Source organism: Gorilla gorilla, chromosome 1 (genome assembly GCF_029281585.2).
Source record: "Gorilla gorilla gorilla isolate KB3781 chromosome 1, NHGRI_mGorGor1-v2.1_pri, whole genome shotgun sequence".
Lineage (NCBI taxonomy): Eukaryota > Metazoa > Chordata > Mammalia > Primates > Hominidae > Gorilla > Gorilla gorilla.
In genome coordinates, this window is record NC_073224.2 from 226600704 (window position 1) to 226616726 (window position 16023).

The 16023-nt window shown below is 46.6% G+C and overlaps 1 protein-coding gene across 1 annotated transcript in view; it reads right to left on the reverse strand.

Moving 5' to 3' along the window:
• PDPN (podoplanin) overlaps positions 1-15226 on the reverse strand; it is a 34387-nt gene extending 19161 nt beyond the window's left edge. The window contains 2 exon segments of the mRNA XM_004024702.5: positions 14854-15035; positions 15037-15226. Coding sequence (XP_004024751.2) covers positions 14854-15035; positions 15037-15146 — 292 coding nt within the window. The 5' untranslated portion in view covers positions 15147-15226.
• Between the last annotated feature and the right edge of the window lie 797 nt (positions 15227-16023).

Below are 16023 nucleotides of genomic sequence, written 5' to 3' on the forward strand. Positions count from 1 at the left end.
ATGGTCAGTGTGGCCGGGTGGAGGGGCTGAGGAGGACAGAGATGGGGCTGAGAGGTGTGGAGCGGTGGTTCGGTAGAACTGTTGTAAGGATGGGGTTTCAGTTGCATTTGGTGTGTGAAGGGAAGCCAGGAGATGTTGAGGAGGGGATGACCTCAGTTGAGTCCCAGAGGCCACTCTAACTCAAGTAAGTGAATAGTGTGTGTATATCAGGGAAGGTGCCAGGATCAGGCTGAAGCAGGGAGAAGCTTAGATTCTTTCTGTTATCTAAGAACGACAGCGGAGAGGGGTTGGTGCTTATACCAGGACCTTGGCAGTGAGGAGGGAAAAGAACTGGACAGGTGACGGCTGGGGAGCATTTGAAGTCATTACCCACTGACGATCAGAAATAAATGTGGGACAGGCGTGGTGGCTCACACCTGTAATCCCAGTGCTTAGGGAGGCCGAGGAGGTCAGATCACCTGAGGTCAGGGGTTAGCGACCAGTCAGGCCAACATGGCGAAATCCTTTCCCTACTAAAAACACAAAAAATTAGCCAGGCGTGGTGGCTTGTGCCTGTAATCCCAGCTACTTGGGAGGCTGAGACACGAGAATCACTTGAACCTGGGAGGTAGAGGTTGCAGTGAGCCGAGATAGTGCCACGCACTCCAGCCTGAGTAACAGAGTGAGACAAAAGAAAGAAAAGAAAGGAAAGAGAAAGAAAAAAAAGAAAAGAAATGCTAACCCAGTAGAATCCTTTTTTTGAGACAGGGTCTCCCTCTGTCACCCAGGCAGGAGTGCAGTGGCACAATCTTGGCTCACTGCAGCCTCGATTTTCCAGGCTCAAGTGATCCTCCCACCTTAGCCTCTCGAGTAGCTGGGACTATAAGTGCGTACCACCATGCCTGGCTAATTGGGTTTATTTTTTTGTAGACCACAGGGTCTCACTATGTTGTCCAGGCTTGTCTCAAACTCCTGGGCTCAAACGATTCTTCCACCTTGGCCTCCCAAAGTGAGAATTCATTTTACCACCTGTTACAGCTCTACTGACAAACAACATTTAGAGTAGAAACAGATCTACTGAACAAAGAAGGCTGCCCCTTTGCGATGCTGAGTCTAGATGGGGACTTCCTCTGGTTAAGTCCTCTACATAAAATTTAGCTAAACAGCTCCTGTGCCGTTTCCATCTTGACGTGAGTGAGAAGTTTCTTCCACTCCTATTTCTGCGGACCTGCAGCTCCCTAATCTGACCGCTGAAGAAGCAGTTTCTACAGCATTTTATCTTGAACTGGTGATGCTGATTTTTAAAGTAAACAAGATACAAGCTGAGTTACCCTCGGGATTTTCAAAGGAAACCCAGGGTATTAGTCAACAGATTAAAAGGGTCTTTCATGTTGCTCAGTGTTTTCTAGCATCTTGGGCGGCCCTAGTGTCTAAATGTGCAACTAAATGTCTTTGTAGATGGATGACGAAATGGTGTTGGAATGACTTGTGGCTATTGAGAAGCAGAATATTTTTAAAATTCATATTCTGGGAAGTTCTGGTTTTCCCCTATAGAACAAACTCTAGGATAACTAATAATTAATTCTAGCACCTCCCCAATTACATTTGAGATAAAGTTATGCTTTTGAAGAGATGTTAAAATGTCTATTTGAAAACAAAAACACCGACTTCTGTTCCTTTGCCCAAACACAGGCTTTTGTATATTATTTTTCTATCACGTCTCAAAACTGAGCCCAGAAGCCTGAAAATAAACACACCCCAAACAGTAGAAAGGTGCCAACCTCCAACATTTTCCAGCACTCTGCCGACCACCCACTGCAGTCACTGAGGTGCTCATATCTCTCTACAGTCCTTCAGCTCAGTTCAAAAATGTCCCAAACTTAGCTGTTTGCTGTTGCTTCCCTCAGTCATCCTGAAGTGGGTTCCGGCAATCAGGAGAAAGGCATTAGAATTTTCCCTCTATTAGCTGTATCTTTTGAGTTGCCCCTTGTGTCCCGTAGCCTGGCCCATCTCCTGACCTATTGTTGAAGGCTTCCTTTGGAATATTGATGTTTTGCTTACAGCCACACCACCCTGAACACGCCTGACCTCATCTGGAATATTGATTCAACCACTAACCTCTGAAGTCCCAAAGCTCCTTTACACGAAGAAAGCCACTCCCTAACCCAGAGCTGTGTGCCCTCAACTTCAAGCAGCCACTGGTCGTGATCGACATAATCACTGATGTGGCCAGTGAACTTTTTTCCCCCTTCACCCCTTCCATGGAGTCTGGTAAATTGCTTACTGGACCAAAAGTTTGGCCCTGGAAAATCTAGAGAACTGTGAATTAATCTAGGCTTTGGCCTGCCTGCCACTCTGTACCCACAGACATGTCCCCTCACTGAATTTTCCTCCAGGCATACATAGCGCTAACTGAAGTCCACACTGTCCCATAGATTCCTAGAGTCTGGCACCATGGTAGGTATTTAGCAGATGCCTGCCGAGCTGAGTGACAGCTAAGTACATTTATACATTCAGGTAGAACTTTTTTTTTTTTTTTTTTTTTTTTTTTTTTTTTTTTTTTGAGACGGAGTCTTGCTCTGTCACCCAGGCTAGAGTGCAGTGGTGCAATCTTGGCTCATTGCAACCTCCGCCTCCTGGGTTCAAGCGATTCTCCCACCTCAGCCTCTCAAGTAGCTGGGATTACAGGCACCTGCCACCACGTCCAGCTAATTTTTTGTATTTTTAGTAGAGACGGGATTTCATCATGTTGACCAGGCTGCTCTCAAACTCCTGACCTCAGGTGATCTGCCCGCCTCAGCCTCCCAAAGTCCTGGGATTACAGTTGTGAGCCACTGCACCCAGCCGGAACACTTCTTTAAAATTATCTTCTGTATTTATGATGTCCCTGCCGCTGTCCACCAGGCTTCACCCCCGAGTTGTTAAACGCCTTCCCCCGTAATGAAAGAGACGGCATAGCTGAAGATAGCACGGCACCAGCGAAGGGGAACTTGGCTGCCCTGCCATTCGACTTCGTGTGAGCAGCGCCATGCCCATTCACTGTGGCAGGTCCTGTCAGCCCCTGTGGGACGAGACCAATGATGAGATGAGACCTGACTGTGTGCTAACGGCACTGGGGGCGTGTGACTCTTCTGTAAAATGTAAGAGAAACATGTCAAAGCTGAGGAGATCAGACACGTGTCACTAGTTCCTCTGGAGAAATCAGGAGAAATCCAGCACGTGAAGATGTGAAACCGCTTTCCCTGACTACAAACTGGGAGGCAGTCTGCACAGTACCCCCTGCCCCAGAGTTTGCTTTGGGGTCTTGGGGGTGGGGGGGAGGTGTCCCCTCTGGGTCACCTCCCAAAGTTGAGGGCAGCACTTTGAGGGTTTCTGCAGCTGAACTGGGCAATGAAGAAGAGGGGCCAATGAGAGGGACTCCATTTTCCTTTCAATAGCAAGGAGTCACATTAAGTCACTAGACAAATTGAATATTGATGTTTTGCTCACAGCCACACCATCAGGAAGGGACAGGATATAAGATCCTTACGACATAATACAGGTATGACATTATCTCTCAATCAGATCTATCCTCTCTCCCCTTTTAAGAGGGAAAGAACTGAAATCTCATGTGTATCTTTCACAGATCTTTGCATTTAACCTCTAAGACAATCCACGAGGTGTTTTAATAACAAGTGCTATTTGTTGGATTTATGGGAGAATGTGCAAACTGCGGCATCAGGTGCATGCTCTCTTGTTTTTTTTGTTTTTTTTGAGAAGGAGTCTCACTCTGTCGCCCAGGCTGGAGTGCAGTGGCACGATCTCGGCTCACTGCAAGCTCTGCCTCCCAGGTTCATGCCATTCTCCCGCCTCAGCCTCCCGAGTAGCTGGGACTACAGGTGCCCGCCACCGCACCCGGCTAATTTTTTTTTTTTTTTTTGTATTTTTAGTAGAGACGGGATTTCACCATGTTAGCCAGGGTGGTCTCGATCTCCTGACCTGGTGATCCGCCCACCTCGGCCTCCCAAAGTGCTGGGATTACAGGCGTGAGCCACCGTACCCAGCAGCTCTCTTGTTCTTTACAGAAGTCTTGCAAATTAGTATCGTCCTCATTTTTTAGCTGACAATGGTGAGGCTAAGAGGTTAAGTCAACTGCCCATGAAATGAGCAAGTGCCAATGCATGGATTAGACATTGCCATCTATTCAGACTCTCAAACCCATGCTTCCAACCACTGTGTCTTCACAGGCACCGAATACTCTTGACCAGCTCCCTGTTATATTCCTCTCTACTTCTAAAGAAAGGTCTGGAGTAGACTGAGCTGCCCTAGATGGTGGCCTCTGTACATTATTGAGGAGGGGCTGCCAAGGGCACCTGCAGGTTCACCTTTTAGCTCAATCAGTGCCCTTCCAAACCCCACCTCTCCTTCATTGCCCAGGTAAAATCCCCTTCCCTTCAGAGCTCTTCCAAGTTGCCAGGAGAAAGTAATCTCCTCTAAACTAGTATAGAATTTGATAACATTTTGGCATTTACTACCTCCTCCCCACCAGCATCTACAAGTTCCTTGAGGGTAAGGCCCCATTCTGCTGTAAGTTTATGGCCCAGCCACTAGCACAGTCTCTGCTGCCTGAATGAATGGATGAATGACATTCACAGTTTTCAGAGTTCATGGGAGTGAATCAACACACTCATCAAGCACAAACATGGCTCAGAACTGCTCAGTGTTCACATTAGAGGCTGCTGATTACAACCTCAACCGAGATTACTCAACCTGGGGAGACGTTTTTCTCTTGACCAAAGCAGAACATTCTCAGTCCAAGAGGAAATGAGTTCACAGTTTTGTAGACTGAAATCACAGCTCTGTAATAAACTTTTCTGGAACTCAGCTAGGGCTGGTGTCACGAACATTCCCCTTCTAGGGAGGGCCACTTAGTACCAAATGACAAAAACCTGCTTTAGAAGTGCTGTCCTGGAGCAGAGCTTCTCAATGGGGTGTGTTTGGGAAGCACTTGCCGTCTGCTCGGAAACTGAATGGAAACCTGAGCTGATTCATTCATGGCTGTCAGCTGAGCATGCCCTGATTTTGCAAGAGGGAGAAAAGAAGCCCCTTTGCATCTGACCTCACCGTCCACCCCACGCAGCTCAGACAGCCCAGCTGTGAGCCCAGGAGGACAAGGCCTGCAGGAATGTGCAGAATGTGGCCGTTTCCACTAGCGTCCCTTGGCCTCAATCTCAAGCCTGGTTTTGGACCTTGAAGTGTGCTTTGGTAGATTTTTAGAAAATAGTTGTTTTTGGCTAAGAGGATCTCTTCTGTTCTTCCCTTGCCATTTTTCTCCCTTTGTTCTAATGTAGGGGAAATTCAAGCAGCAAACTTCATCTCCAGGGCTTAGCTCTAGCACTCTTTTAGATGACTGTCTTCCCAGGTACTCATCAGATCATCAAATTGGGTGTCTTACTATTTACCTCAAACTCACCATATCTAAAGCCGGGCGTATAAATGCCTTTTCCTTACCATGTTGGTTCCTAATCTCTCATCCCTCCTACCTGATTTTTATGCTTTTATTATCTGCTTTCTGTCATTCCTATGCGTCTATCCTGTTTCCTCCCTCTTCTTCCTGCCAAATGTTTACTGTGTACCTACCACGTGCTCTTTTAAGTGCTCTCTTCTCTAAGAGACAAGTTATGTACACAAATAATTAAAATACAGACAGGAGAATCACCAAAGCAATCTTGGTAAAAAACAAAGTAGACTCATACTTCCATTTCAAAACTTACTACAAAGCTGCAGTAATCAAGACGGTGCTACTGGTAGAAGGATAGACATATAGATCAATTTAATCCAGAATTAAACCTATACATTTATGGGTAATTGATTTTTGACAGAGGTGCCAAGATTCTTCAGCGAAGAAAGAATCATCTTTTTGGCCAGGCGCGGTGGCTCACGCCTGTAATCCCAGCACTTTGGGAGGCAGAGGCGGGCGGATCACCTGAGGTCGGGAGTTTGAGACCAGCCTGACCAACATGGAGAAACTCCGACTCTACTAAAAAATACAAAAATTAGCCGGGTGTGGTGGTGCATGCCTGTAATCCCAGCTACTCGGAGGCTGAGGCAGAAGAATCACTTGAACCCGGGAAGCAGAGGTTGCGGTGAGCCAAGATCGTGCCATTGCACTCCAGCCTGGGTAACAAGAGCGAAACTCTGTCTCAAAAAAAAAAAAAAAATCATCTTTTCAACAAATGGTACCTTGACCACTGGATACCCACATGCAAAAGAATGGAGTTGGGCCTCTACTTCATAGCCCACACAAAAATGAACTCTAAATGAATCAAAGACCCAAATATCAGAGCTAAAACTGTAAGAGTAAATCACTGTAAGCTTGGACTAGGCAACAGCTTCCTAGATGACACCAAAATACAAGCAACAAAACACAGATATATTTAACTTCACCAAAATTTTAAATGCTATTCAATGGTTGCTATTAAGAAATTGAAAAGACAACCCAGTCCACAGGATGGGAGAAAAGTTTGCAATTCATATATTTAAGGGTCTAATATCTAGAATATATAAAGGAGGCTTTCAATCAACAATATAAAGTTAGCAAAGGATTTAACTCAACTTTAGTGAGCAAAGGATTTAAACAAACATATCTCCAAAGATACGCAATTGGCGAAGAAGTGCATAAAAAGATGCTCAGCATCACTAATCATTAGGAAAATGCAAATTGAAACTACCAGATGTCGTTTCATACACATTAGAATGGCTACAACGTAAACACACACACAGAGAAAGAACACAAGTGTTGGTGGGGATGTGGAGAAACCAGAACAGCACGTATTGTTGGTGGAACTGTAAATGGTGCAGCCACTTTGGAAAACAGAATGGCAGTTCCTCAAAAAGTTAAACAAACTTGGTGTGGTGGCACACGCCTGTAGTCCCAGCTATTTGGGAGGCTGAAGCAGGAGGATGGCTTCGGCCCAGGAATCTGAGGCTGTCGTGAGCTATGACTGTGCCACTGCTATTCAGCCTGGGTGACAGAGGAAGACCTCATCTCTAAAAAATTTTTTTAAAAAGAACGAAATTCTGGTGCATGCTATAACATGGATGAACCTCGTAAGCATCATGCTAAGTAAATGAAGCCAGGCACAAAAGGCCACATATTGTATGATTCCAGTGATAAGAAATATCCAGAATAAGCAAATCCATAGAGACAGAAAGTAGATCGATGGTGGTCAGGGTCTAGGGCGAGGAGGAAATGGGAATGACTGCTGATAGTTTGGGGCTTTTGGGGAAGGGGCGTGATGAAAATGTTCTAAAATTGATAGTGGTGATGGTTGCATAACTGTGATTTTACTGAAGACCACTGAATTGTTTGCTTTAAATGGGTTAATTTTATGGTATGTGAATTACATATCAATTTAAATGTGTGAATATAGTCATGAGTGCTGTTAAGAGGTGACTAGTAACAAGTCAAGAAATGCTGAACTGTTAAGTCTTGCTGGCTCTTATTCCTAGAAATTTGGTCTCGCTGGACATGGTGGCTCACGCCTGTAATCCCAGCACTTTGGGAGGCTGAGGCGGGCGGATCACAAGGTCAGGAGTTCGAGACCATCCTGACCAACATGATGAAACCCCGTCTCTATTGAAAATACAAAGATTAGCCAGGCGTGGTGGCACGTGCCTGTAATCCCAGCTACTCAGGAGACGGAGGCAGGAGAATCGCTTGAACCCGGGAGGCAGACGTTGCAGTGAGCCAAGATCGCGCCATTGCATTCCAGCCTGGGCAACAGAGCGAGACTCCGTCTGAAAAAAAAAGAAAAGAAATTTGGTCTCATTCTCGCTTTCTGTTGTCACCACATTTTGTCTCTTTACCTCCTGACCACCCCCACCCGCCCCTCCACCGCACCTGCCCTAGACTGGTCCCACAAACTAGATTCAATCTCCTATGGCTCCTTCTTCATTATCTTCTGACAACCAGCATTCATGGGCCACTCCCATTCTCTTATTTCTGCCTACAGAAAAAGGTCCCGCCTCTTCCACTCAGCACGGACTCATCTGTCTCCCCAGTTTCCTGCCATTGCCCAACTCAACCCTTCTAACCCCCAGCCTCCACAACTCTTGCCAGCCCTCAATGCCCACGCCTATTCCCACAAAAAACCCGGACTGATCTAATTTCCATGCATTTGCTCAAGCCATTTCTTCTGCCTAGACCAACTGTCCCTGCCACCTGCTCCAACCAACCCCACCATTTTTCACAGCCAAGATAAAATCGCATCTTCCCCACAAGGCTTTTTCTAGCTCCTCCCAACCCCAAGATTCTCTCATCTCTAAATCCCTAGCAACAGACAATAATAGCATGTGCCGCGCAGGACACGACTTTATCTGTTGCTTGTATGTTCTTTCTACATGTGTAGAAAACATGCACCTGTCTTGCCTCTCTTTGCAAGCTGCAATCACAGCATATGCTTCCTCTCTAACTTAATGTGTGTGCTCTGTAAATGCTTAAGGGGACAGGGACAGCATCCTTCGATTCAGTACTCCCAGCACTGGGGATACACATCATCAGCATTATGTATGCAACCAACAAAGTTAATACAAGCTGGAAAGAAATCATGTATGTAAAAATAACAAATGGTGGCAGGGAGCGGTGGCTTACGCCTGTAATTCCAGCACTTGGGAGGGCTGAGGCGGGTGGATCACTTGAGGTCAGGAGTTCAAGAACAGCCTGGCCAACATGGTGAAACCCCATCTCTACCAAATGTAGAAAAATTAGCCAGGCGTGGTGGCACATGCCTGTAATCCCAGCTACTAGGGAGGCTGAGGCAGGAGAATGGTTGGAACCTGGGGGTCAAGAGGTTGCGGTGAGCTGGGATCACAGCACTGCACTCCAGCCTGGGTGACAGAGCAAGACTCCATCTCAATCAATCAATCAATCAATCGATCAATCAATACAAGTGGTTTGCTGCCGTAAGGTAGAAAGTACTCGAAGGAATCAACCTCTCGCTTTTCTGGGTGTCCTCAGTGGCATGGATTCAAGCTATTCCAAGCATAGCTGATTGTGTAGCTAAGTGGTTAGGGGCATGGGCTCTAGGGTTGAGCAGCCTGGGTTCAGTCTCACTGCTGCCATTTACAAGCTCCGTGTCTGTGTGTGGGCTACTGAACCTCACTGAGTCTCTTAATTCCTCTATAAAATACAAGAAGCTCCAGCCGAGTAGTCTGTTGTGAGGACTGAATGAAACAGGGCTTAGAAACGGGTTCACACACGCTAAGCACTCAGTAAATGCTAGCTGTTATTATATTGTTAGCGCTATTAACACCAGCCATTCAGAATCTAGATCCCGTAGCTTTACAGATTCACATTTAATCTTATGGGGAGATTTGGCTCAGAACAAACTGTTTCCCATTAGCCAAGCTCACAAGAGGCCAGAAAACCAAATAGTTTATTTAGAACAGGAAACTGTTTTCCAACGCTTTGTATGCATATTTGCTGTCCAAGGCATGCCCTTCTCAGGGGTGAGATACCCCACAAGATGCTATTTTTTTGTATTTACAACAAAAGCAAAGGGTGGAGCTGTCGGGTGGAATAAATTTCCAGACTGTGACAAAACAAAGATATCTGATTCATCACAGAACCACCTTGATTGAGATCAGAATATCCCCAGTCACCACATATGACACCTTTCCTACTAACTGTAAGCAGGGATGGGGTTTGCCTTGTTCCCCACTGCCTGACTTACACAGTAGCTATTCAATAAATAGCTGTTCAATAAATATTTATTGAATAGTAGCACTATTCTATTTATTGAATAGTAGCTATTCAATAAATTGTTGGCCGGGTATGGTGGCTCACACCTGTAATCCCAGCACTCTGGGAGGCCAAGGCAGGCTCAGGAGTTCGAGACCAACCTGGGCAACATGGTGAAACTCCATCTGTACTAAAAATACAAAAACAGTTGGGTGTGGTGGTGCACATCTGTGGTCCCAGCTACTCAGGAGGCTGAGGTGGGAGGATCGCTTGAGCCTGGGAGGTCAATGCTACAGTGAGACGAGATAGTGCTACTGGACTCCAGCCTGGGTGACAGAGTGAGACCCTGTCTCAAAAAAATACATATATTATATATATAATATATATATATGTAAATATATAATATATAGTTATATATTTATATTATATATGTAAATATATAATATATAGTTATATATTTATATTATATATGTAAATATATAATATATAGTTATATATTTATATTATATATGTAAATATATAATATATAGTTATATATTTATATTATATATGTAAATATATAATATATAGTTATATGTATTTATATTATATATGTAAATATATAATATATAGTTATATGTATTTATATCATATATGTAAATATATAATATATAGTTATATATATTTATATTATATATGTAAATATATAATAGTTATATATTTATATTATAATAAAAATATTTGTTAAATCAGTTAATTCTTTGGGCAGGGAAGGTTTAAACATCAACAAATTCTCATTCTTCTCCTCTTCTAGGCAAACTGATTCCGTTCTCTTTGGGGCAGGACAATATTCGCTGTATCACAGCTTTTTTAATGAGTTGTGTTGTGTTCTCCTGGATGGAGACACCCTGATGAATTGTGGGAAGTGCCCTGTTCTCATCAATAATATGTTAAAAATATTCTAGCATGCCCCTTTCCTGCTTCCCACTTACACTCTGTGTATCTGGCATTTGTACATGCTGCAAACATTAACAATGGTGATTGTTACCCCAGTGGCTCAGGGTTGGTCTCCCTCTATTGCCTAGGGCATTTTGTGGCCCGGCCTCTCTGGGCCTCTCTGGATGGGGGTCAAGAGCCCATCACATCTTTCTCCGGGTGTGTGTGTGTGTGTGTGTGCGCGTGTGTGTGTGTTTGGGGGGGGGGGTTCATCATTAAATTTAGCATTGCCTCACAATGTCAGCTTTCAGCTCCTCAAAAAACTACATGAACGAGTTGGCCATACCTGCGTACTTCCCCCTGGACTTAGCTTGATTCACTTCAAAGGACAAATCCATCTCTGAGCAATTCTCAAGGCAAAGACACTCAGCCAGACAAAAAGGAGGGTGAGCCCTCCTACCTCTTTCGGCTGACACTCAGGGGAGCTTGCCATCATCTGACTGGCTGCCAACAGGCCGGTGGACAGGGGCTGGGGTTAGACATGTGGGAAGGAAACAGTCACCTTGTTTTCCTGCCTTGGATGGAATTGGCAGAATTCCAGTTATTCCCTACTGGGGCTCTAGCTCACAGCCCCAGATAAAATGCCTAATCACGGAGCTTTATCTCTTGCCCAGCAAATGAGAATCCTAAGACTCATCACAGTAACTGTCCACTTGGAAGTGTCCGGCACCCTCCATCAGTTGATTCTCTTCAATAAAACGTGCACACTGGGTACTTCCCTGAGAGGTTTTGGGGCACCAAGAGTGGCAAGGCTTCCTGGAAAAGCCCTACAGCATCTGATTCAGATTCGTCCAATAAATTTCACCAGGGTAATCCTGAGTAGTTGAGTTCTCTCTCCCTCCTCCTCCTCCTCCTCCCCCGTCGTATTTCCACAAGTTATAACCTGGCCTGCCTCCTTTCCAAAGCCAGAAATATGACAAATATTCAGATAAGCTGATGGAATTTGAAAGTGCATGTTCACTGCTTTGCTGGTGAGGACTGCAGGGCACACTTTAGAATGTGAGGTGTGCCTCTCTCAAAAGTGCATACAGTTCAAATTCTGCATCTAGTAACACACCAAGAACTCAGGAAATGCTGAATAACTATTTGCAGAATGAATTAATAAATCCTATTTTAATGTATTGTGACAATTTCATTCTTAAAAGAACATTATGGGGAGCATTTAATGTAAAGGAATTCTCGTATCTTTAGAAAATTTTGTTTCTACGTTTAAGAGGCTTAAAGTGAGGTTAACCTTTAATTTCAAGTTCAACCTCTTTACTTTGTTTTTATTTATTTTTTTGAGACGGAGTCTCGCTCTGTTGCCAGGCTGGAGTGCTGTGGTGTGATCTTGGTTCACTGCAACTTCCGCCTCACGAGTTCAAGCGATTCTTCCGCCTCAGCCTCCGAGTAACTAGGACTACAGGCGCGCACCACCATGCCCAACTAATTTTTGTATTTTTAGTAGAGACGGGGTTTCACCATATTGGCCAGGCTGGTCTCGAACTCCTGACTTCATGATCCGCCCACCTCGGCCCCTCAAAGTGCTGGGATTACAGGAGTGAGCCACCATGCCTCCTGAAGTTAGACATATTTTTCAAACCCAGTTCTGGTATATTCCGAGATAAGAGTGTGTAATTTACAGGTATTATGAGGATTGAAAGAAGTAGCTAGCAACATTCCTAGCACGTGGCAGGCGATGGGAATGAGAGGATGGTTGTGTCCTTTGGCCTGACCCTCCACTGTCATGCCAAGGCTTGAGGTCCTTATAATTCTACAGTGTAGAGTCACTCGCGTGCTGCTCATTTTACAGAAGCCAAAGAAAAGAAGGAGTTTAGTCCCTTTGGCCACGTCCAGACTTAGCCCTCTCATGCCCGGACACATTTTTTAAATTGTGCTTTTCTATATTCAATGCTATTTTGGATCTTATACACCAGTGCAATGCAGAGGCCTCCCTCACAAAGCCTCTAACAGACCTGATCTTTATTAAGTGCCTTCAGTGCAACAAAAACTCTTAACAACTCATGAGGATTTCAGGGCCTCCAAACTGGCAAGCGTTTCGGGGAAATCACAGGGAAATTTGTTGGCCGCATGATTAATCCTGGGTGGATTGGTCCCGGAAAAGCACATGTGGGTTAGCAGCGAGCAGCAGCTTGCAGAATCTCACAAAATAAACTCTCTAATGAAGAGGCCCCCAAAACGTGCCTTCCTGATGAAAGTTCAGCATGAGGGTGGCGCCTGACAATGGAAAAAAATGCCAGATGTGTGGACAACAGACCTCCTTTGAATCCACTAACACCCAAAGGGATGACACATGGGACCAGATTATAAAACTGAACCAGATTATAACCCTGGAGGAGGGAAACCCAGTAGGGCGTAGGATCTTATGAAAAGGATCATAAAATTCATCACCATAATTACCCCCCAGCCCAGCTCCCCAACAAAAGCCGACAATAGCTTCGCTCAATGATGTTATTCATCCATATTCAAGTCACCTCGCTCATTATTCTCAGACAAAAACCCTGCTGGGCCTCTGCTCCTCTGGCAGCCTGGCAACTCAGCACCCACCCTCACTCAGCCAGCCCCGCATACCACTTCTTTCTTTAGTAGTGGAGTTTCCAGCACCAACGATGGTTTTTCGGTTTTAACGCCATCTTTTAGGAGTACCTTTGACATTCAGGAGCCGGCTGAAGGGAATCACAGCTAAAGCTTCCCTGGGCAAAAACAAAGGATGTTACCCAGCAGCTTTTCTTTAGCAGGGCTGAGATGCTGAAGTGAGGGCGCTCCCTCGCTTTGCCCTGGTGAGCACAAAACGGTGTCATTTGCACATTGTCTCGCCAAAAAGGAAATGTAACTGAAAATACAGAACTGTATATATTCCAGTGGAAAGAGAAGTTCCAAAGATAGGACTGCTACGAATAACCCACGGCCCCTATAAAAAGAGTTGCTCAGTCCCTTTGAAGCAGACAGCCCAGCATAGAGCAGTACTCTGTCATTTCCCTGAGATTGGGTATTTTCGTCTGTGTGGACCATTGCAGGAGGCCAGGTTAGGCGCACCCCTCCTGCAAACCGCTCCCTCTCCAAGAAGTATTCCTCTGGGCCTAGGCCTACCTTGATCCTCAATTTTTGGAAAATGTTTACTTTTCCCAGCATAGCTCAGCAACCTCCAGCCCCAAAGATCACGAGTTAGCTTACAAGTCCTTCAACCAACATTTAGTGAGCAACTACTATGTGCCAGGCATTGTTTTGGCGGTGGGGAATCATGGCTGGATGTAGCTGCGTCCTGCAGAACATATGCTCTATTGAGGAAACATAAAAATAAAAACCCAAGAAAAGAAACAAAATGTTGACAGATGTCAATGGAGACCACCAACACAGCAACCCAGCGGGAAGAGGTAAGGCTCCAGGAGAGGACAAAGGGTAATGGAAGCTGTGGACGCCCCCACCCCAACATGGGATACAATATATTTAAAGCCTAAGGAGTCACCAACAGGCATTCAGCCACTGATGTTGTTGCCCAAGATGAACACGTGGCTCAAACCCACTTAAACCTCAATGTTCGTAACGGGTAACAATCCTCATGCACTCACACTCCTCGGAAGCCTCCACTTGGATCCCTTCCACACACACTATCCTCTCTAAAGAGGATAAAGGAGGCCTCTTCCAGTCCAGTGACGGGGTGCTGAGTGTGTCCAACAGGCAGGGCGCCAGACTAGGTAGTCCCAAGGGGGACCAGGGCCACCGCAGAGCGGGGAACCCTCCTCTTGGCCCAAGCCCTCCTGAACGTCCCTCCTGATTCTACGAGGCCAGCTTCTCCCGAGGCGTGCGTATTCCTCCAACACACCGCCCTATGGGAAGGAAACCCCAGCCACTGCTGCCAGCAAGCGGGGCTGCCTACTGTGAACCTTCCACCCGATCTCTCTGGTGCTGCCGACTCGGAGGGAGGCCCCCTGTGCTGCCCACCTCGCAGCCTGTGGATTCCGGGGCTCCTCCCGCCACACCCGCGCAGCTGCTTTGGGACCTGGCACCGACTAAGCCGCTGCCTCTCCTCCTCCGGCGCTCAGCCGCCTGACACGCACACCCTCAGCTCCCCCGCGCTCCCCTGGACAACCTCGAATACCAGGCCCGGGCATTCCAGCAAGTCTCTGCTCGCTCGTACCCATCAGCGACGGCAGGAAGCCACTTGCGCTGGGTCTTACCTCCTTCTGCCAGGACCCAGAGCGACGCGCTTCCCAAAACGAAGAGCAGAGCTGACACCTTCCACATCGTTCCTGTTGAGTTGTTGCTCTCCTGGGGGCCGAGCAGCAAGATTCTGAGCTGGGGGAAGATTAAAAAGCACCGCGGCCACAGGCCCAGCCTGGAGGAGCGCGACGGTGGGGGCCGGAGGGGTGCGAGCAGGAGCCCCGGAGAGGGAGGGTGCCCGAGCTTCCCAGACCCTAGACAGCCGGACAGCAAACTTTGCAGTTGAGAACTTTCCGAGCGGAGTCAGCATTTATCTCTCCCGAGGAGGCGGGGGAGCGGGGTCGGCCGCAAGGTGGTCTCCGTCCGGGCGCGCTAGGCCCGCCCTCGGGCTCTGTTTGGCCGGCGCCAAAACGATGATCTCAGGCCAGGTTTAAAGTTACAGGGCCGCAGCTGCGGGGGCCGCCAGGACTGCGGGCCCTGGCAAAATGGGCTTTTATTCTGCTCAGCAACAGGAGGGAAAGGGACCACATGCAACAAACGGGGTTTTAAAAATTATATATAAATTTTAAAAAACCTATATTTATTATTATTATTTTTTTAAGAGTAAGGCACAAGTCTATGTTTTTCTTGTTATGGGCAGAAGTGAGAAGTAAACTGTTTCTTGAGTGGCCAGTAGTTTTAGAACCAAGCATGGGGTTGTTCCTGTAAATATTGAATTTGATGGCTTAAAAAAAAAAAAAGTTGGCCGTCATCTGGGTGGGCCGGAGGCGGCCCGCGCTGGTCAATTGCGCCCTTGTCCCGGGGACCGGAGCGGGCGGGCTCCGGGGGGCTGCCCCAGAGCTGGCTGGTGGGGGAGTTTGGCAGACCGGTGGCAGTTTTGAAAAAGAGGCTGAACTCCATCCGCCTCTGCCCACCCGGGGATCCAGCGCTGCGATGCTGTGGCCCACCGACGTGCGCAGTTGGATTAGGCCGGGCCAAGCGGTGACCCGTCTGGTCGCCAAACCTGTGTCCCCTTCCGGGCCCGGTTCACCCTCTTTATTCCTGAGTTTGCTCCCATAATCCTCACTTTACTGGTTTAAGCGATCTTGCCTTGATCTCAGGTACCAGATATCAGCAACCAGAGAACTTACGTCTTTTACTTTAATTCCTTCTGAATTGCTGGAATTTAAAAAAATAAGAAGAACAGG